Genomic DNA, 22,493 nt, shown 5'->3' on the forward strand with positions numbered 1-22,493 from the left:
TTAGACTCAAAAAAACAGAAAAAAAAGAAAAAAATAGGCATACCCAATGCAAATTTTACACTTAATTAAGTTAGGAAATTAAAAACTAAAGCAGACAAAAAATTACCCTCCAGCATTAGAATAAAATAGAACAGTTCAGGTGGAAGGGACGTTCAAAGATCAAGTCCAGCTGCCTGACCACATCAGGGCCACCCAAAAGTTAAAACATTACTGAGCACATTGTCCAAATTACTCTTGAACACTGACAGGCATAGGGCATCAACCACCTCTCTAGGAAACCTGTTCCAGCATTTGACCACCCTCACAATAAAGAAATTTTTCCTCATGCCCCCCTCTGAACCTCCCCTGGCACAGCTTCGTGCCATTCCCACACATCCTGAAAGATCTAATTTAGAGGTCTTAGGCAATGACTTACTGTACAAAAATGATTTGTAATACTTAGTTTATTAAAATACCGTGTTTTGTGTTAATTAAAACAGAGCCTGCAATATTTCAGACTATGCTTTACAGAAGGAGTCTTTTTCAACATTCCATAATCCTTGCATTTCAATCCTATGAAGCATCACAAAATAAACATATACGTGTTTACTCTCAGACAAATTCAATATGAATACAGTATCTACAATGCTTCAAAGTATACAATACGTAACTGATCTACCATCATGGAGGAGATCAAAAATTTGAGATTAAAAGTCACGCAGCACTGAAGAAAACAAGCTACTTCTTCAATACTGAAGTTGTTTCAATCTAAAAGAGAGAAAGAAAACAGACTGAATAATTACATGCAACATTCAGAATATGTAATTACTTGAGCCATTTCTTAAACCATACGAAAGAAATATATGAGATAAAAACATTTTGCCACAGTGTTGAAGAAAAAAAAGCAAAGGCTATGAAATACCAGCTTGTACAACAAAGTCAAACTGTTCTGTACAAAATGCACACAAACATACTTTGGCTATTTAGAAATCAAAAGGAAAAGTACCTTGGCTTTTTAATACAAAAATACAAATACACAACTGAATCTCAGTTCCAAAGAAATGGAAGGCACAGACCTTTGCAATGCTGCCTTTTCCCCTTTGTACATGCCCATTCCACTTAATAGCTAGACCACAATAATTTGCCAGGATATCTAGATGAGATACTTCAACAAATCTGTAGAGACCTGTCTTTCAGCTATTAGAAGTTCCAAGAGAATCCAACGTGGTGACTGTTCCACATGGGATGCTTTTTAACTTGACTATGATCTGAACCAGATGCAGTTACTTTTGTTTGTAGTTTACTTCAGTGTTAAGTTACAAACTGTTCTTTTTCTATTTTCACATCTCTGCTGGCAATATGTTTAAGTCTCTAGTTTACAAAAATCTAACACCACAGTTTAGATTTAGAAGACATGTACACGAGTCAAGCATCATTCTGCTTGCTTCACTGCTCCTTGCTGAAGCACAGAATTATATTAAGTATCAATGCCACACAGTAGATCTATTTGAATTGGTTCTTTTGCTGATTATCAACAAGACTCAAAACATTCTGAAGCAGATATTAGTTCTAATGTTTCCAAGTAAAGACAGTAGACAAAGTAATGGAATATGACTCACCATCTGTACTTGTTCGATTTTTAATTCATTCAAAATTAATTCCACAATATCAGTTATATGTAACTGTAAATTCCATTAACTCGCACAGAACTGTTTATTTAGTGCCCTTTATCTCAAGAGGCTTCCATCCTAAAATTGATTATCCTCTACCTTAAGATACCTAGTATTTGTTTAATAAAGAGAGGAAACATTACAAACTAGCAGGCTTTAAAACATAGAGAGACTGGCTGATCCATATTTGCTACAAACAGCTTTACTAAAATGACACTTCATAAATTGAGGTTTTAGTTATCCACTGGAAAGTTTGTAAATGTTTCAGTCAGCTTTCTGTTTACCTTTTTAGAAGTTCTTTGGGTGACAAGCCTGTGGTATCTATATCACTAAGGCTATCACTGCTGTCTGTAGTATCTGAGCTGCTGTCTTTTTCTGATTTTTTATTTTTGTGTTTTCCTTTGGTTTTGTGTTTCCTACGTTTCTTCTTCTGTAAAAAGGAAAAACAAATCCATATTACGCTACAGTTTCATTTTGAAAGAGTTGGTTTATTCTGAAAGGCAACAACAACAACAACAAAGCAAACATCTCTAAAAGTTGATTTCAGTGTAGGCTCCAAGCTTAATTGAAACAGGACATTTACACAACATTAAACTACCCATAGTATTATCTGCAGTCACATTCTATATATGGGAAAAGCATCACCCTAGTTAGACAATTTACTATTCTAAAGTTCCAGTCTCAAAACATCTGAGAAAACACTTGAGTTGCTCCAGTCCCAGTATGTTTATTTTCTAGAATGTAGAAGAAATCACGAGAAAATTCAAGAGGCAGATCAAAGAATCAGTAAACTGTTTAGTTAAATTAAATACCTTTTCCTTTTTATGTTTGCGTTCTCTCTTAGTCTTCTGTTTCTCTCTGTTCTTTTTATGTCTTTCTTTTCTACTAGGCCCTGGAAAACTTGCTGGCATCGCTGTTTCTTGTTGCCAAGTAGGACCTAAAGCACAAAGCACATGCAGAAACAAAAGGCATGAACAAAAAAGGTAACTTAATTATTACTTTCTATATTAATCTAATAAGCTGCTTTAAAAGAAAAATTTAAGCTTTCAAATGGATGTGAAATGTCTAAAAATTCTAACTGTAACCTCCTTATTGTAATTAAAGGACTTTGTAATCTATCAATAAATGAATTACAATTCTCACCCTGTATCTTCATTACATTTTTTTTTAACACTGCCTCTATGGAATTACAACAAGTTGGTACAGGCAAAAAAGTTCCTGCTAGTCTGTCATAGCACAACAACAAAGTGTTTGTTGATGCCAGTTTGACATAGTGCACGCATTTAAGAGGTAAAGTAGCTATTCACAAACATTTATTAAAGAGAAATATCATACATCAAATATCTTACATCTTCAACATGCAGAATTCATATACAAGAAATCTATAGAACCTACCAAAAGGAAAAGCTGGGGGCAACTTTGGTCCAAATTCCTCTGCTGCATCCAGTTCCTGCTTTGAAGCAGGCAACAAAGAAACACCAGGCTCAGCTTTAGCAGACATGTTGTCTATGAAAATAAAACAAAACAAAGACTTCTTTATTCGAAAGAAAAAAAACATTTTTGTCAAGAAATGCTGAAAAAAGTTAAAGCAGACTTTCTAAAAACCTCTAAGAAAGCAAACTGATTCGCATCTTATATCTCTGTGAATTGTCTTGGCTAACTGCATAGTTGACATCCTGAAAGACTGCAACATATAAACATATATTTTTAATTCAAAATCAACCTATTATACAATTACAATTTACTTACTATCCAGTACGTTTGCTTTTATGTAATAAGGTAGTATTACTTTTACACTACTTGGCACAAAAAAAAGACTCTAGATCTATAAAGTTCATAAAAACTAAAAGTTAGATGTTAACAGAACCAACTGTGAAAGAATGTAAAAGTTTTTTCACTGAAAGCTAAGTATATTGTACATTTTTTTAATTTAATGACAATCTGAAAATATAGAAACATTTTACAGTCCACTTGTTGAATTTTAGTAAGGTAAAAGATCGGTCTTCTCCCTCTCTCATAGAACTATTGTGACAACTTTTATAACTAGAATACAAATAAAATGCAACCTTCTGATGTCCTAGTAAAATTATTTTTAACATTACATTTTACAGGAGTGTCAGTATTTAGAAAGTGACTTTATTAAATAAATGCATACTATTTATTTCTGAACTTGTCAAATATCCACCATAAGATAGGAATAATTTATTAGGTTATCTTATGACTTATTATAGGTATAAGTTTCCCTGTATGTCCGCCCTTACCTTAGATGTTTTTCCCCCCTCACTGATTAACAAGAATGTTCTATAGGGCAGTTTGCTTGTAAAATCTACGCAAGACACATGGCAACATGAATAACACTAACATGCAAGGTCTTATTCAGGGCTGTACTATTCACATTTTCTTCATGCCTAGATAGACCAATGCCAGATGAGCTGCACGAGAGTACAGAACTGTCCTAGCAGTCCCAGAGTACTTGATTCACAAAGGATTTTTTTTTTTTTACAAGATGTTTATAAAAATAAAGATGCATCAAGTACTACCTTGTACATTAGATGAGGAACTGTCTGGTAGATTAACTTGCTTAGTGGTTTCTGAATCTGTTACCGAAGTAGTTGGTTGCTGTTCTTCTTCACTCTCTTCATCAGAGGAAGAAGATTTTTCATCAGAGGAACTCACAAAGATGGCCTTAAATAAGTCCATGGATGGTCTGCTTTCTTCTTCTTGATCTTTATCTTCATCAGCTACCTGCAAAACAGCATAACAAACCATATTTAAACACTAAAGAAACTAAAAATCTGGTAAGTTGAGCAATACAGCAAGTTCAAACATTCTGAGATGTATTTACAAAATAATCACATATCACAATAGATAGGCCAAAACCTTGAAGCACTGCTAAACTCACATCCTCTAAAGAGTACTGCAATTTATGCTCTACTCAGTTGAAAATAGATCCCAAGATATTAGAAATTCTTATTCATTAGTTTAAACTTCTCTTATATGCTACTCAAAGTAAATTTGTTCAAAGGGGAAAACATCACTTTTCTCCACAAAGTAGACACCCACCTCTACTCAAAGCAGAAAAAAAATACATATACTCTGTGTCCGTGACCAAAGTGGGTGTAAGGGACTGAATTTAACACCCCCCCCCCCACCCCCCCCCAACTGGGAGCTAAATTTTATCTTTTCTTGAGCTGCTACTTAAAGTACAGATAGTCATACTTGCTGTTCTTGTATGTTGTGAAAGTTTTACCTCAGTTACAAACTCAAAATTCTTCCAAGGGCAATCTCACTTTGTCTTTGCTTACCCTGAGTTGGCCCTTCAGCAAACGGGTCTGTGTTAAACCAATACATATACTACCAACATTATTTCAGGGTTGCCTTTACGTTCCAAACACCACTGTGAACCCACCTCACTAGGAAGAGTTTCACTTGTTCCACATTCTTCTGTTGCTGGCTCTGGTGGCTTCTGCTGAAGATCAGCTTTTGATTTAGATTCTTCTGTTGTTGGCTCTGGTGGCTTCTGCTGAAGATCAGCTTTTGATCTAGCAAGACTAATGAATTCACTGATAGAATCTTTCTTCTCCTTTTCTTTATCTGATACATCCCATCTAGAAGGTTTCTTTGGTTCTAAAAAAGTCCCAAACATTCAAATCAGTTGCATGCTAAATCATAGTGCATTTTATGACCTACTTGATTTTAAAATACTCTGCTTTTTCAGTATGGTTTGGTGCTTTTTAAATCTTTTTAATGAATATCTAACCTATAAAGGTGTTCTAGGTGGAAACAATTATCATAATGATGCTGACTTTTGTTTTTATGTCTGAATTGAATTTATTGCATTTATTTTCAAATTTCATGTCTTTTTTCTTTAATTAAAAATAAAATATTGAATTTATGGATAAATTCATTCTCCATAACAAAGACAGACATTTCTACACCATTACCTCATAACTACATGAATAAAATAACAACTATAACTTACTGCTGAAACTGCTATTCTGTTGTTTTTTTTCATTTGTTTCTTGAGTTATAGATGTGGTAGGCTCAGGCAGAGTTAAAAAGTTAAATACAGAATACTTGTCTCTCTTCACTTTTGGTAAACCAACAATGGAAGAACTATAGAGAAATAAAAAAAAAAATATTATTTTCAACATAGAAAAATAAGGCCTCAAATTATCTACAACAAGCTACAGTAGTCCTTAAAATGCATACTATTTTCTCAGAAGTGATTTCACCATGTTTAATGAGGCCAATTAAAACACTGTAAGGTTTTAAAACATCAAGCCAAATTTTTCAAAAGCATATGACAAGCTGTCAGAATTTTAAAAAGTGTTAAAAATAAGTATCTTTTATCAGTCATCTTACTTGGGATATGGATCAGGAACATTAAATCTTTTGCACAACAGCTTTTCAGGGTGCCATTCAAACTTGTCTCTGGTGAGTTTGCCAAACATCTTCATCTTCACAGCAGTTTCCTTATCATCAATATCATTCTGAAAAAGTCAAAACATTATCTGCTAGATAAGTAACAACTTACTGAATTAACTTTTGAATTAACTTACTGAATAAACTGAATTAACAGGACAACTGTCCTGTTGTCACACTAACAAATATTTCAATGCAGATTAACAAATCACTGCTTTGTTTGCAGCAAACGTTTTCAAAGGTTTACCTAACAGAAGAGCAAAAAAACATTACTGATGAGGTATCTACAAAAGTTTTAAAGAAAAAGAATTTTGAAAGTCAGGGTAAAGGCAACAAACATAACTTCAGTATACTGAAAAGACCGTAACAGCATATACCTCCTGGTCCCGAGGAACTTCGACTTTGTCAACATCATCTTCATATTTGGCCCGGGTAAACCTGGATGACAGGGTTGAGTTTGAGGACTTGTAGAACATTGCTGCACGGAAGAATTCCTCTTGTTCTCTTCCTCGTTCCCATTCTGTCATAGTTGGGTCTAAATGACGTTCTAATGTATCTACTATAAGTTAAGGAGAGAAGTAATTAGCAGAAATTAAAGCTTACTTAAATTAGCTGCTTTTCAAGCAAAAAAATAAGATAATAAGCAAGCATCCCCGCGGGTATTTAATGTGCATTTGGTTTAAAGACAGTATTAATCTCAACTGTATTATTAAAAATTACTGTATGCTATCATTTTACAGCCACAAATTCTTCTAGGAAGAAAAATTCCAAATCTAATTGACAGTAGTGTCTGTCGGAATATCCAAAGAACATGCAAAACAAGCTCTGACAAGTGTAAACTACTTCACTCACTTTGCAATTCCTATTTCCTCCAGAAATGTAGCGTGTGGCTTTTCTTTTGATTTTCCCTCTCTTATTTGGGAAAAAGGTGAAAGAGAGAGCCAAAAATTGCTATTCTGCTGTGACAATTGCTTTCTTTCTGCCTGTATAGGATCTGTCAGCTTTACTCCTCACAAAGACACAAACTAAACGAAACTGCTTATTCCATGCATAGTTTACAGCACTGGCAAAAGCTGAAGTCTACTTTGCCAAATGAAAAAAAAATAACCTGTTTCCTAAGCAGAACATGCTTTACAATTTCACTTCTGCTACAGCAAAGTATGAAACGCAATGCCTAAAGTCAAGTCTTGCTAACACTTAAACCGCTAAGCAGTTTCACTGAAGTCAATACAACTAAATGTCATAAAAATTTTCTTAAACATTGCAATAGTGTTTTTTTTTTTTTGGCCACAGAAAACTAAAAATGTCAGGATTTCTTTCCTTAGTTACCTTTTTCTCCTTGTTTAAGACTTTTCACAAAACTTTCATATCTTTTTTGCTTTTCTGGATCTTTTGCAAATGGCTTGAAGTCACTAGAACCAGCATTTGCTATCTGCCCCCCCAACAACATTTGCCATTTTTGAAAAGCATCATCTGGGGAGGCTGGCTGGAATCTGCTATTCCGTGACTGCTGAGGCAACGTTTTGGCTTTCATTTGTTGTTCAGATGCTTGCTTCACTTCTTTGAGCCTCTCTCTATCTTTCTCAGACAGATATTCCAAAACAGAACGAGCTGGACCTAAAACCAAAAGAAGTAGTAACAAATAAGTAGAAATGAAAAATTATTACAATTATTTCTGACCCTCCAGTGGAGAAGAAAGCCTACACATATACACATTCAGAGAAAATACTCTTAAGCTACAACACAGTATAACAGCAGAAATGGCAAATGAAAACCAGTGGTCACTATTGCATCTTTTATGCTATTGGCCACATATTTACATATTACTTTGTAAAATTTACTACTGTAGATATAAATGCCATATTTACAAGATAATTTTTAGTGAATTTCCACATATTTCAATGACACCTCATTTTTACAGAGAAAAATGTCAAAACTCACAACTTACTACATTATGAATTCATAAGGCCACTAAAAAGAAACATCTAATCCTATGCATGCTTTTCTTCTTTAAGACTTAAGTGCATGAAAATGCAGGCAGATACATCAATAGTTCATCTGTAGAAATGGAAATGGACAATGACAAGGTATTTTGGCTGAACAACTAGATTTACTATTTTTACATTAGAAAATAGTGTTCAAGGCTAAATCAAAATTTTATTGTTATATAAATGATTTGGGGACCTAAAAAACAAGCAAAGGTGTGATATCTATCAATACCTTTCAGAACGGTCTCTCCTAGTTGTTCCCTCCTCTGAGACGCATTCAGTGCATGCCTGCTTTGCTGTGTCGTGTCACTACCAAGTTTTCCAGTTGATTCCTCTAATGCCTTCTGTAAATGGTAGTTTTCATTCCCAGCAGCTATTACAGGTCGAAAGTAATGGACTGGTCTGTAATTTCGTGGCAGATCAGGTGGCAGATAAATCTTTACAGAGAAGTGGGAAAAAAAAAAAACAACACAACAACCAAAAGCAAGATACAACTTTGTATTTAACCCTTAGAAATGTTTCAGAAAGGTCACCTCAATCTAAAAATTCCTCAATTTACAACTAACAGTAGAAAGAGACATCACAAACTACTGATTATTTTAGACCGAGTCAGTAAGTGGCACTGTAATACAAACATTTGGAACAAATTGTTCTATTGTTAATAGATAACAGTTATTCTATATAGGAAAACACACACATCAAGAAGCAGCAAATATAAACCAGTCTTAATACACATGGCTTTAATTTGAGTAAATGCTCTTGATAATGCTCATAAATTACTCTTCTAAAAACAGAATTCACATATAGTCAGTTAATTGAATAATTGAGTACTTCTGTGCTTCATTTATTTTCATGTATTTCAAATTCCTTTTCCCCTACATTTTGCATGCAAGTTTCAAAAGGTTACCCCTCTGCCTCTTATACAATTCGATTTTATATACCATGCAAACTTGCTTCCTTTCTTCATTCACAAAAGGACCTCATCACAAAACTCCATTCATCATTCCAATTTATGCAAACATGCATGGAATAAAAGATACAAAGCTAAGAATAAAGCTAACAAACTAACTTGTCGCCAAAATAGTGAAGTGGATGAAGTTTGGGGACTGATTTTTACAGAAAACTGGATGTTATATTTGGAAGATCTAAAAGCAGATGTGCATTATTTATTGAAAAGTTAAATCAAATCACTCCTCCAACTTTATTCAAAATAACAGTAAGTAGTGTAGAAAGTATTTGCTCAAGGCCTGTACATGGGCAAAGTTTAAATTAATCCATTAGTTTGACAACTTCCGCATACCCAGCTGTCTTTATTGCTTACCAGAACTTCTATTTCTAAGAAAATAAAAAAACATTGAGGAACAGTAAAATCTATATAGCACAGGTCAATTTTGCTTTGGATGTTATTCTTATTGCAAAAATGTCAGTATCTGCTTACCTTGTTTGGAGCTGATGACTTTGATGCCAAGGAAAAGCCCTCCAAGATTTTTCCTATATATTTAACTTCTGTGTCAGACCCTACAAATGACCACAGAGTTGGTCAATATTTAAAACATGTATGTTTGACAAAAAGCATTTTTTCCTGAATATTTTACATTTTGCAGTACATTTGATAGAACATGACTGGAGTACTGGAGTTGTTTGTGTACCACTTCGTATCAAGAAGTGCTCTAGGAATTGCTGAAGTATTCCATGCAGTTAGAAGTTGCACTAAAAATACAGCAGTATCAAGACAAAATTTACAAATGTTATTATTTGAAAATAAGCAAGTCTATCTAAAAAAAAAAAAAATCTTTGCAAGTATTAGATCATATTTTGCAACTATAATTCATAATCTTCTTTACTTCGGTGGAATTGAATGCCATATTTCACAAAGCAGCACATACTGTCCTTTTAAAGTATAATTTGGGTTTTTAGTCTAAATTAGGATTAGTGTAGGACTTTAAAATTATTTCCAGAATTGGAACACATGAATATTGCAATAAGACTAGACGAAGCTTCAGGTATCACAACTAGAAGATACCAATCCATTTGAAATATTTGGAAGAGAGAGACTACCCTTACGTGATGCTTTGAATACAAATCACACTCATTTGTTAGAACTACAGTTCTTACTTTTTTTGGATTTATACTGCTTTGGTGCTGTCCAGCCATACAAGCCATCTCCAGGTTCTTCATCTTTTAGAACCGTATCATATTTTGACAATGTTTCGGTTGCATAAATATCATCATCTTCCTCCTCCAAAGCTCCTACACCAAAAGCCTGTAACATATTTTAAATAAAAGTAATGGGAATTCAAAAATGTGAAATTATTTTTGGTTTAAGTCACATGATAGAACACATCTACATCTGTATCTATCCATCTACAGTATGTAAGGTGCCCTATTTTTATTTATATATATATATATATATACACACACACACATACTAGGAAAAAATGTACTACTACATAAAAAAAACGTGGTGAAAACTGGAGGGGAAGAAGCAACTATATTCCACTTACTCCACTCCCTTAGCAGGAAGGGATATTAAGTTTGGTCTGTACAGGGTGAGGACAGCAGCCTAATTCCAGAGGTAAGACTTACAGTTTATGTGAAGGTTAAGCACTCAAAACAAAACAAACAAAAACAACAACAACAAAACATAAAACAGCACAAAAAAAATCAAAAAGTATATAAATTCACAGCACTCCTTCATGTAAGAACTACAGATACAATGGAAGGAAGCAAAACCCCTCTAACTGGCAGATTCAACACTATTGAAAGGATTCAGTAAAACTCACAAAAAAAACCTAAAAACATATTGAACATCAACTTTCTCTAATCAAAGTAACACAAGCATTTTCTCAATCCAATCATTCATTGAGTTCCTTTTACATTTCTCTTTAACACTATCAATAAATGAAACCAGTTAAGAGTTACAAGGATTTGCCCTCATCTTCACATTAAAGAGGTTAACAAACAGAAACAAGGTACTCCTAATCCTGTTTTCAAACCATACTTAAGGTTTCTTACAATACAGTGTCTACAGTGACTAGGTGCCTTCCACAAAGAAAAAAAAAATCAAAAGTTATTTAGATTTTATTACATTACTAATAAAATGCATTAAGCAACATCTTACTTGGCCTGTGATACCTAGTTTTCTTCCTCTATTGTGTTGCAGATCACCAAGTAAATTACTTGGGTCTTCAGAACCTGGAAAAAGATTAACATGTTCTCTTCCAGATACACCAAACAAAGCTTGTGTGGGGTCCAAACCCTTATAGCCAAGTCCATGGACATTCTCCTTTGGAGTCAAATCTACAGGCATTACATCTTTCGGTGCAAACGTCACATTCTCTGGCTGGTATTCATCTTCTTCATCCTTGTACAATAAAAGTATGTAAGAACAACTATGAATAGAAGAGTTTTGTACATTTAGCTTTTACAATATTTAGTTAACATAAAACTAGGCAAGCTTGATTTTCCTTAACTATATATGAAACTATTTTTGAACTACACCTGCTTAGCTAGCAAAAGAATAAATTTTGTTACATTCAATCTTTTTCATAATATGTGTAACAAATAGTTACGAACAACAAAATTTGAAATTGCACACTAAATTGCTGGTTAAAAAGCATCTTTTTTTTTTTTTAAACGTGTGTTGACACACAAGTTATTTTTATGTAAGTCAAGAAACAACTTTTGCCTGCACAATACCTCAGAACCTTCCGACAGTCCAGGTGGTAATGCACAACCATATATTTTCACTTCAGGGTCTGTAAGAAACATAATAGCATCCTTACTAAATTTCTCTAAGGTTAAAGAAACATATTAAATAAAATGAAATCTTAAAATGAGCTTCTTAATAGGTCTAACTATCTAGTTAGACTAATATTGGTCTAACTTGAATGCTAACTTTCTATTACTGAGTTCAAGAACTTCACTGAACTTACCAGGTTTCTGCCTACATGGCTTTCTTTTGACTCGCGGTCCTATTCCTTGTCCGTCTTTCCAACCCATTTTTCGCAACAGTTCAACACCAATTGTTATTCTAAGAAGAAAACAAAAGAAAACAAAAATAAATAAAAAAACTCAGACCACAATTTTAATATTCCTTGAAATATAGTATATAACAACACCATTTGAAAATATGTTTTTGCACCATGCTTTCAAATCAAATCTGAACGCATCAACATTTAAGTATATGCTGTATCCGTCTGTAAGTGCTCACCTAGCACAAGTCTGCACATACAAAACAAAAATCCAGATGGAGGCCACTCTGAAAATGTAGAACTGCAGAGCTTTCATTCTCTTTCATGAGTTATTTTAATCAAACATTACTTGCCTTAGCAATAAAACACCTGTAAGTGAATGAAATTGCTTGATTAGCTTTTATTTAAATTTACTTACTTTGATGGTCCTATTAAATCATCAAATGCAGTAGTTCCTGGAATGGCAGCAACTACTCCTGCAATCTGTCTAGCTTTTTCTTTTATTCTGTCTTTAGCTTTGGATGCAAAATCATCTGTGGTTGTAATATCTTTTGGTGCTATCCCAAATTCACTAAGATCCTAGAAAATATAGACAAAACAGAAAAAAAAATTACATTAAAAAATCTTTTTTCCTGTTTTTTTTCTTAAAGGTTAACTTACTGTAATAGTAAAGGAAAGAAAACAGGATGTGGCCCTTATATTGGCAACATTTTTCAAGCCATTTATATGTTTGATTTTTGAGTACCCCGAATGGTCATATTTCAAACAGTTTCAAAAGCATTTATATTTTCTCATAAAGTGAAAGGTTTGAAGGGTTTTTTGTTTCGTTTTGAATATTGAGATTATGGGAGCTTCCCAGGTGTATCAGTGAAACATCCTAAAAATCTAGGAGTGTAACACTGTATACATGAAGTAATTTTAAAGTTACTTTAGTTTTGCTATTTAAGTTCTTTTTTCATGGCCTGAAAAACTTGCAGTCATGGCAACTACTTCCAAAAGAGATGTATTTATTTCTAAATGTACCTCTTCATCCATGAAGTCTTCTGGTCCAAGAATGGTTCTGTCTGCTCTCTTCTGCCGTGATGATATAAAAGCTGAAGGAGTCCATCCTTTTAAGAAAGTAAGCCATTTAAAGTAAGGTACTGTAAACAACAATGTAGTATTTAAAAATAATTCAAACATTTCAACCTTACACCTTAAGGATATATCACAAGAACATCTATAAAACTGCAGTGCGAGAACTGAAGGGGAAATACCTTCAAAAATACTGTTCCGACTACTTACAGAATAACAAACAGTAGGAAAAAAATGCTTCATGACAGTTAATTTATTTTCTCTAATGTTATATTACAATAATCATATAACCCTTCCCAGATGACAGAAAGATATCTTACCTTCCTTTGTGCCAACAGTGTTAAAGTAACCAGCAGAGAAACCACCAGTAAATGCTCCATGAAAACGTTGATATCGTCCCTTTGCGTCTTTAACAGTCTGTTCTTGAAGAGGAACTGGCTTTTTGAGTCGTTCACCTACAATCAGATAAACCACAAAACTAAGTCACAACACTGCATAAAGAATGGAATCTCTACTTAGTCCAGAAGCCACTTCTTCCCTTGCAATTAAGAACTAGGCTGAACAGCAGCCACCCTAAAGTAAAAAGCATCAGCAGTTTACACTTATTCCCACCCTACTTTAAACATTTGTATACATTGTTAATGTACACTGCCAGAACAAAAGCATGAAGTGTTCAAATAGAAATTCTTACTAGGTCTGAAAACACTTATTTTCCTGCGGTCAGACTAATAAATTATTTGCCTGCTTAATAACCTCTCTAGTCTGTAAATATTTCCCCTATATATCATAGGGGCTTAGAACTACTCACAAAGCTCTAGAAAGGTTTGAAATGCTAAATACTTACCACTCAGATTCTCCTTAGTATTGGTTGGTATGGTTAACATACGCAACTTTTTTATATAACATTTTATATACTGAGAGTAAAAATCCTACCATTATAAACTTTCAACGGAATCTTTTATTTGACTCACAAAAGATAACACGCAAAGTAAATAACATCCATGAAGAGAAGCTAATGAAGCTTCTTACGTACACAATGTTAGTCCACATTCAACCTTCTGAAAGAACAAGGGATTCAAATGTATTTTATGGTGATAAGGAACTCGCAGGTTCACAAGACCTAACCAATTTCGCTTTTATACAAACTCATTCATGCACATAATACCATTATTACTATTTACTGAGAACAGAAGAGTTCCAGGCTTGGCAGAAAATAATATGCAATATTACGGTTTCTCTAAGGATTAACCCACTTAAACTATTAGACCACTATTTGTCAGAGATTTCTTAAAGAAGCACTTTTGTTGACTTAAACCAAGCTACCCCCAACATTACACATTAATATTAAAAATGGGTGATTTGGGCCTGATCTCTTCAGGCACAACTCCTGGCAAAATATTCTACAGAAGCTACATAAAAATATGCACCTATGAACACCACCATACCCTGTGAAGCTTCAGTTTCTAAAAACTGAACATTTATTTGCAGCTACCTATTGTGACATTGACAGGAAGAAAATTAACTTTAACAGGAAATAAATTATTGTTAAAAATTGGTAGTGTCATATTTAACCCTTGGATAGGGCAATCTTTAAAGACATGGCGGATTTTTATGAAGTGAGTCTTTAACGTCAACAGAATGGCTATGATACTTCAAGTCTAATCTGGTTTGCAAATCACAAGGTATTTTACTGTTTTCATTTTTTTTGCTATCATTAATGATAACAAAAACAAAGGATGGTGGTTCCTGAGAAACAACAACGATCTTCTACCTTCACACAGCATCCTGGTGCCTTCAAACCTCCGCCAGGCAACAAAACTTCCATCTTTATTATCAGGCGGCCAGCCCCAAGAATAACAATCACTGACCGCTGGTTTTAAAATTTTAGAACTAACACCAGCTGGGACGTTACAGAAACACCAGAACCACGAAACTCAGCTAAGGGGTTTTAAAATTACACGAAAGGCCAGCCCTGCTCGTAAAGTGTGTTACAACAGCCGGGGCCGGCAGCCTCCGGGGGCCGTGTGGGGCGCCCCAGGGGCGGCGGGCAGGGGGAGGCAGCTCTGCCCTGTGCCCACAGACCCCAGCGCTCCCGGCTTTGAGGGGACGGGAGCCGAGGCCGAGCCGAGCCGGGCCGGGCTGGGCCGCTCCTCCTGGGCCCCTCGGCAGCAAGGGCCGCAGTACTTGTCTCCGGGTCTCCTCCCGGCCCGCAGCCCCCGCAGCACGGGGAGAGGCGCGGGACGCCCCGCCGGGTTCCTTACCCTCCTGCAGGGGCTGCAGCGCGGTGCCGTAGCTCACCAGATCCTCCTCCTCGCTGTCGCTCGAATCCGCCGCCGCCATCTTGGCACCACGGCGGCCCGCGAGGGCCAAGGCGGCGCCACGGGAGGCGGCGGGGCCGGGGCCGGGGCCGCCTCCCCTCGCCCCGCGCCTCCCCACAGGCGGGTCCCGGGTGTCGGCGCCGGCCCTCGCCGCTCGAGGTCCCCCCAGAGCCACCCGGGTGTTTCAGCGAGGTTGTTTTCAGACAGGGCTGCCGGCTTGGGGAAGGCTGTGGGGAAAGGGAGAAAAGGCTGCAGTGTCTTGTGTCCGAAGCGATGGGCTGAAATGCCGCTTGGTGTCTTTGGCAACTAATAAAGCTAAAAAAGAGTCAAGCGCTTGACATAATAGCCATTCGGCTACATCCTCCAAACATCTGATGCACCAGATAAGACCTGTTACCAAAATACCTCTGGCCTAAGGGCTAGGAAAAGGACAGCAAAAACTCCATGAAACGGTACTGTCTAAAATGAAGGTGCAAAGCAACCTCGCTGAATCCATATGAACAAAGGAGATGGAGATTTTGTCAAATTGCAGTTTGGAGCCGATAAACAGCCAAATCTGTTTGACCACATTGCTTTTAAGAGTACTGGAATAGGCTCCCCAGGGATGTAGTCAAGCCACCAAGCCTGTTGGAGTTTAGGAAGCATTTGGACTATGCTCTCAGTCATACAGTATGTGTGGAGCCAGGAGTTGGACTCAATGATCCTCGCGGGTCCCTTCCAGCTTAGGATATTCTATGATTCTATTAAAAAGAACGTGCAACAGGAATCAGTGCAGTAGTCTTCAGGCTCAAACTCCCAGAGCAGAGCACTATACCTCCACATTTACAGGTATCTGCATCTCTTTGGGGAGGCTTGTATCAAGAGAAAAGCTTTTACTAAACATATTTTATATAAAGACCATATAAGAACAGGTAAGTATCCATTGATGTCAAACTAAGTATTGAAAATACAATTTTTTAAGTTTGTCTTTTCCCAGTGTTACCCGCCAGAAACCCGTATGTCAGTTTTGATTCATTTGATTTCTAAACATTGCAGTTTTCCTTAAGACTGAGATTTGCTAGAGTGAAAAAAGTGTTGCGTTCCATTTATCTGGAACTTTTGCAAACAAGGATCACCAGTTTCTTGAAATCCTTGAAAATAAATCACAATGCAGGCTTGGGAGACTCCTGCACTTAACAGATAAGACATCTGCAAGTTTAGTGGTGTACTCTCTAATCCAGCCTTTGTGTTTGTATACACAGAACTGGTTTCTTTCAAAGTCAAACTACCTGAGTTTCATGTGGTTTCAGGTTTCCATAGGAAATATTTACACAATTCTATGCAAATAGGGATAATTCTGTTTTATTTGGGTCTCTAATTCACTTAAAAACAATACAGTAGAAGTCACAGACATTTATCTGCATGCGTTATCTTTTCTCATCATGACTAATTAGTAAGCAGTTATCTAGAACATATAGTAGCAAAATAAGTTGTTAGCGCAGTTGTTGTTTCTCTTTGTTTAGGAAATAATTGTTCCTGAATAGTCAAGTCTCTGTGACTTTGATTCAACACACATGCTTAAATAAACCCTTTTGGAACAATGTTAACAGAAAATCTTTTGATTGTCTTGTCTGTTATGTTCAAAGTGATGGTGATGATCAAATCTTAAAGTGTTTTTTTTCCCCGTTAAGTCTCTTATCAGATTAGAATTACTTTTGTATCACAGTGGTATTGCCTTGTCCATAGTAAACTCTATCTCCTATTTACAATTGTTACACCTAGTGAAAATTGCTTTCTGTAGCTGTTAAACAAGACAATGATTCCAACGTCTTTTGATAATGGTAAGAAAACTAAAACACTTGGAAGTCCAGATAGTTTGTGTTTGAATACATTTTTTACAGTGTGAAATAATGAAAAAATCAACACAGCATTTTAAAATGAAAGCTCAAATACTTGCCAGTACATATGAAGCTGAAATAGGGCCCCAAAACTATACATGGACTTCAGGCATTAGTTTTCCATACATTTTCAACATCTGGTTTTGAATTAGTCCATCAAGATGGTAGACCATAAACATTTCTTTCCACGTCCTTTATAATATTCTGTATTCTTTAAGATCAGTTCCTCAAACAGATAACTTATCTTTGTTTAGTTTTAAGTTACTTGAATAACTCAAACTAGAAACTAAAAGCAGCATAATCTATATACAAAAGAAGGAAACAAAAATTTGATTCATCCAAAAGCATCTTAAAGAAAAAAAAAGATATATAAGAACAAAAAGTATAAAATACAATAATACACCAACATTTTATTATCAAAAAAACAACAAAGGAGACAAACATGACTTCACCCCTGACTTATCTTGGGTTCAGTGGGAATTTTCATCTTAATACTCTTCCTAACAACACATGGTTACAGTATCAGTTGAGGAAACACAAGTAGAGTACAGACCCTGAGGCATTGTTTAAGCCAAAGTGCTAATTTTCATTTTCTGAACAATGAACAAAGAAAGAGATAATGCCTACAGTCCTTAAGTACACAGATTTTTATCTACGGGTTTCAGTCAAAGGCAAAGCATTACTGGAACAAGTGGTGATGATTTTGCCCATGTTTGGCCTTACATTCTTAATTCCCACTGGAACTGCATCGCCCTGAAACTGCAATGTCTTGTTTCAAATATAGTCTTGCAGTAGAATAGGCAAAGCATGCTTGTTTTTCGATAGTAAATGGGAGGTTTTTTTCAGTGATCATAAAGCTCCAGTTAACTGTGCAACACAGTTAACTTGAAGGAACGGTGAAATGCTGCATCTGTAGCCAAACATATTATTACTATAGTCATCCAAAGACTTTCTACTGAGTTTGTGTAGCACTTTTTATACCATTTGGTATTACTCAGTAAATTTCTTGTTTAGGAAACCTTCTGGCACTACTTGCTTGCAATTCCTGTCTGGTCACTTTTCAATTCATCTGTCATAAAATGCAGAAGGACTTCTTTTGTTTACGAGAAGACCTTCCATTCTTTAGTCTCAACGCTTTCTAATTTGAAAAACTCCTACATCTTGAAAACTTTTAACAGTCTTAAAGGAGATTCACAACACTATTGCTATTGTGCCCCCATGACCCATTTTGGCCATTTTTTTTCTTTTTTTCTCCAATATATATTTGTAGACAGGAGAGAAAAGGAGAGAAAAAAAAAACTATGAACCCTTTTCCTCTCTCCTCACCTAAAACTTCTCTATGGTAACCAGACATTTCCTCATTAAAGAACTGCAATCTTCAGAAATAAAGGATGACAACTAGCTGGCAGCTGAACTCACCAACTGTAAAGTTACAGCCTGTCAGGGATGCTGACAACATTTTCTCTTTTCTCTCAGAATCAAAGTTTAATAATCAAAGCCAACAACAACTGGAGGAGAAATAAGTAACTCTGTGTCTTGTCAAGAATTCAAGAATGTACCTTGAAAAACAGCATTCATTTGATGCATACGTCTCTCTTCATACAGTTCTGATGTGCTTTTGCTGATAAGCCTCTGTGCCTGTCTGGAATAAAACATGTCTTTGAAGCACCTGTTACCATCCTGTAGCTGCAATGTCTATAGTCAAAAAAATAAACATTCGCTTCTCACAGAGGAGCACCTGTCCTTACTAAGTCAAACCAGATTTGTATCTTCCAAGTCCCAGCAGGAAATGAATTTCCCAAAGCAAGACCATTTTATACTGGCCGAAGAGAAGAATGAAGACTGGAATTTCCTATATTCACATATTTTTTTCAGGATGGGGGAGGGCAAGAAGGACAGGACTGACTGAGAAAGCAGTTATGCATACAAAACAGAAACATGCCACGTAATGTGTATGTGTACACATGTATCATATATACTATCATGTGTCTGTGATAAGGCTACCCAAATTCTAGTCCTTATTACCTTGACTTTTGTGGGACAACATTTGGGACAACTCAAGCTCTGCTATTCTGTGCCTATTTTCAGTGCGGTCATTATATGCATCACCTGGCAGGTTTATCTGTGAAAATGCACAAGTCTGATAGCACAGAGTTCTGTAAAACAAAGAAGAGAGATTTGATGCGGAGATAAGATTCCTTGCTTTCAATTTCAGTATTTTAGGCACAACATACTGATTTTCATTGGATGCAAATCCTTAAACATCTGATAAGAGATGTTTTCTCAGATATAGTGCAATGTCCTGTGCACCTGGTCACGGAATTTACTGTCTCCTAAAGTTAAAGATGTCAACTAAACATCTGCATCTGTACACTCCTTTATCTGAGTGCATGAGCTCCCAATTCCTAGCCTGTTATTACTCAATCTTTACAATACAGGAAACCAAACCCCGATTAATACAATTGTGAGAAACTGAGAAAGTCTGTGGTATGAACCCACCTCAATATAGGAATTCTAACAGCAACCAAAAAGCTACTGGAGACGAGATGTTTAACCGACTGGTTAGAAGAACAAGGGCATGTTTTCTGAGGGTAAATCAGTTTTTGGAATGTTCTAAGCTGCAATTTACATTCCAGGGTCATGGAGCGCTCCTACCCCGTCATTACATAGCTCAGTCCTAGCTACCGAGACCATGCAATCAACGTCTTCTCCAAAAATGCATATTCACTAAGAAGGAGCACTCTATAGGCAGACAAAACTTATTGCAACTTACTTAAGAAATAGGAGATTGACCCTAACACAGTTGAGATGAAGTACCCTTTATCAAAGCAAGGGAAAGGCACAGTCTAATCTGGCAGTTCTGAGAGTGTTGGAAGATATTCTCAGGACACTCAGCATGGAGGAGGAAGCCTGTTAGAGGTATCTCAGACTCTTGAATTTGCTGGAGAAGTTTGCTGTGTGTAACACAGCTGACTTTGTTTCAATCAAAGTAGCCACCAGCCACTGAGAAAGGCTGCAGTTTATAAGCAAGATATGCTAAATGATATTTGGTATCATTCTCTGCAGAAACTTAAGCAAATTTGTGCTCTGCACACACCATAATAATAGTCACTTGTCCTGTTGTTAACTGCCTGACCCTTTTGCCAGGCTAACAAGCCCTTATGACTTTTTTTTTTGGAGTAATAGCTGTACCCTTTCAATTAGGTCCAGTTTCAATAAATGCAGTGAAAGCAGTGCAAACTTCTGAGATAGTCACATTAATACTGCTTTGACTGCCAGATTGTACCGGCATAGCCTATGCTGACAAATTACTAATTTATCTCTTATTGATACTAACTTAAACTATGTATTATATGAGAGATTTACAGTGATTTTGCAAAGTTTTATTTTTCAAATACTTTTTGAAGGTCAGCATATTTTCTAATAGTAGATAAAATAATTTAAAAAACTTTATAACCTCTAAAGAGAAACTGAAGGAAGTTAAACTGCTTCTCCATTTTTACCTATTTCTACTTGTTTATAATTACTATTTCTTATTTATATTATTTCTGCTTATATCATTTCTCCTTATATTCTTTGATGTGTTCATGCAGTATCTTTACCATTACTGAAAAAAAGGAAAAGGTACTGGGGTGAGAGTGAACAAAATCTGAAAGAACAAAATTTTACTGACTTCAAGAGAGACAACATCAGATCCTTGGGTCCCAGTTTCTGAGTTGCTGACTCCAGCGTTCTTCCTTAAAACCGTGCCGTAGACACAGCTTAACCAGACTGCTCTGCATAACTCTCTGGAGACACCCTGGTTTTCAAAGAAAGTTTCAGTTAAGGATGTAATTCCAAAGACATTTTTCTTTGATAAAGTTATCTTTGCAGATTTTTTCCTGACTCCTGAAGATTACCACTACACTGCGCTGCTAAGAAAGATGAAAAACTGAGAAGGAAGGGGGATAAGATATGTTCAGTAATAAGCTTTAAGTATTTTGCCTTTAAGTGCTAAAAGCCCACATAACTCCGCAGGTTAGGCCTGGGTAGTATCTGTAACCAATATTGGCCATTTCCTTACTTGAGCGTCCAGCACAAACATTTGCAAAACCAGTTGCTCAACGGAAGATTTTGGAGACACGCCGTTTTCCCTGCGAACACCGCACATTTTTGCAGTTCTGAGGTTGACTCCACAGCGGTTTCCCAGCTTCGAGGCCAGCCCTGCCTCTCCCCAAGTCACTGCTGCCCTTACCGGGGCCGGGGCCCAGGGCCATGCCACCTCCCCCTGGGGTCTGGGGTCCCTCCCGACTAAGGAGAGCTCCGGCCTCCCCGGGGCCAGCTCCGCTGCTGTGGGGATGACCCGCGCTGAGGGGCCAGCTCGCTGAGGCGACCCCCGCGCCCGGGAAAGCTCCGTGTGTGTGGGGACACGGCACATGGCGGATCCCCCAGGGGCTGCCGCCTGGCCCGGCGGTGCGGGGAGGCCGGGGGGAAGCGGCGTGAGGCGAGCGGTGCCTTCGAGGCGCCCGGCCAGGCTCCGCCACGCTCCGGAGGAGCGCGGAGAACAGCCGGAGGGGCCGGGGAGGAGCGCGGCGGAGGCGGCGCAGCGGGGCGCGGAGCACCCGTTCCCCCTCAGTCACCGTCCGGCCCCGGACGAGGGGCGCCTCATCCTGCCGGGACAGGGACTGCCAGGTCCCCGCAGGCTGTGAGGGCGGAAGGCGAAGAGAACGGCCGTGCCATACCACGGGTCGCCGTGCCGGGGCCACCCGCTCAGGGAGCGGTGAGGGGCACCGCCGTGAGGCGGGGCAGCTCCTCCCCGCTGCCGGAGGTGGAGCCGGGCGGCGCCGTGGGGCAGCGCCGACATTTCCCGCAGGGTCGCAGATCCCCCACAGCAGCGATTGCCTCCTTAGCAGCAGCAGCAGCAGCAGGAGAGGGACTCGCCTGGAGATGACGGACGCCCTGCCGCCCCGCGGCTGCCAGGCGGCGGAGCCAGCGGAGGACAGCTACTTTCGGAAGGTGAGAGGCAGGCTGTGCCCCAGGGGGCCGGGGCGGCCGCCCCCCTGCGCACCCTTTAACACCCTCAGCACCCTCAGGGCTCAGGCGGGCCGGGGTCCCGGAGGACGCCCACGGGGTCCCTGCTGCCCGCTACAAGATCTGAGGTGCTCTCGCGCCTTCACAAAACGAGCCAAATTCCACCTGACTTTTTTTT

At 37.7% G+C, this 22,493-nt stretch overlaps 2 protein-coding genes across 3 annotated transcripts in view; one reads left to right on the forward strand and one right to left on the reverse strand.

Annotated features, from left to right (window-relative positions):
* Positions 1–425: 425 nt before the first annotated feature.
* On the reverse strand, positions 426–22,157 carry GPATCH1 (G-patch domain containing 1). 2 transcript variants are annotated; one of them, XM_080552735.1, is made up of 24 exons: positions 22,027–22,157; positions 20,979–21,104; positions 19,331–19,461; positions 18,865–18,947; positions 15,372–15,655; positions 13,431–13,565; positions 13,060–13,145; positions 12,455–12,615; positions 11,998–12,095; positions 11,762–11,820; positions 11,184–11,426; positions 10,178–10,325; positions 9,501–9,580; positions 8,295–8,499; positions 7,404–7,691; positions 6,452–6,633; positions 6,015–6,142; positions 5,632–5,765; positions 5,059–5,276; positions 4,190–4,394; positions 3,045–3,155; positions 2,462–2,586; positions 1,934–2,079; positions 426–747 (listed from the first exon to the last, which is right to left on the reverse strand). In XM_080552735.1, the coding sequence occupies exons 5-24, from the start codon at positions 15,448–15,450 to the stop codon at positions 726–728; spliced, it is 2,853 nt and encodes a 950-aa protein (XP_080408861.1). In that variant the 5' UTR covers positions 15,451–15,655; positions 18,865–18,947; positions 19,331–19,461; positions 20,979–21,104; positions 22,027–22,157; the 3' UTR covers positions 426–725. The 2 variants fall into 2 exon arrangements, with proteins under 2 accessions (XP_080408861.1, XP_080408862.1); XM_080552736.1 differs by lacking the exon at positions 22,027–22,157 and adding an exon at positions 21,369–21,747.
* Positions 22,158–22,164: 7 nt separating this feature from the next.
* The window catches only part of RHPN2 (rhophilin Rho GTPase binding protein 2), a 28,632-nt gene continuing 28,303 nt past the window's right edge, over positions 22,165–22,493 (forward strand). Inside the window, exon 1 of the mRNA XM_080552745.1 lies at positions 22,165–22,300. Within this exon, the coding sequence (XP_080408871.1) occupies positions 22,232–22,300 (69 nt within the window). The 5' untranslated portion in view covers positions 22,165–22,231. The remainder of the gene's footprint in view (positions 22,301–22,493) is intronic.

Source organism: Anser brachyrhynchus (genome assembly GCF_964034855.1).
Source record: "Anser brachyrhynchus genome assembly, chromosome: 12".
Lineage (NCBI taxonomy): Eukaryota > Metazoa > Chordata > Aves > Anseriformes > Anatidae > Anser > Anser brachyrhynchus.

Excerpts from the sequence above, each read along its gene's own strand:
- GPATCH1 (XM_080552735.1), bottom strand. The coding sequence starts at position 15,450 with ATGGCGGCGGCGGATTCGAGCGACAGCGAGGAGGAGGATCTGGTGAGC. Across the intron at positions 10,326-11,183 it reads AACTAGGTATCACAGGCCAA|GCTTTTGGTGTAGGAGCTTT; the intron begins GTAAGATGTTGC and ends AATATGTTACAG. Across the intron at positions 2,080-2,461 it reads GCAAACATAAAAAGGAAAAG|AAGAAGAAACGTAGGAAACA; the intron begins GTATTTAATTTA and ends TCCTTTTTACAG.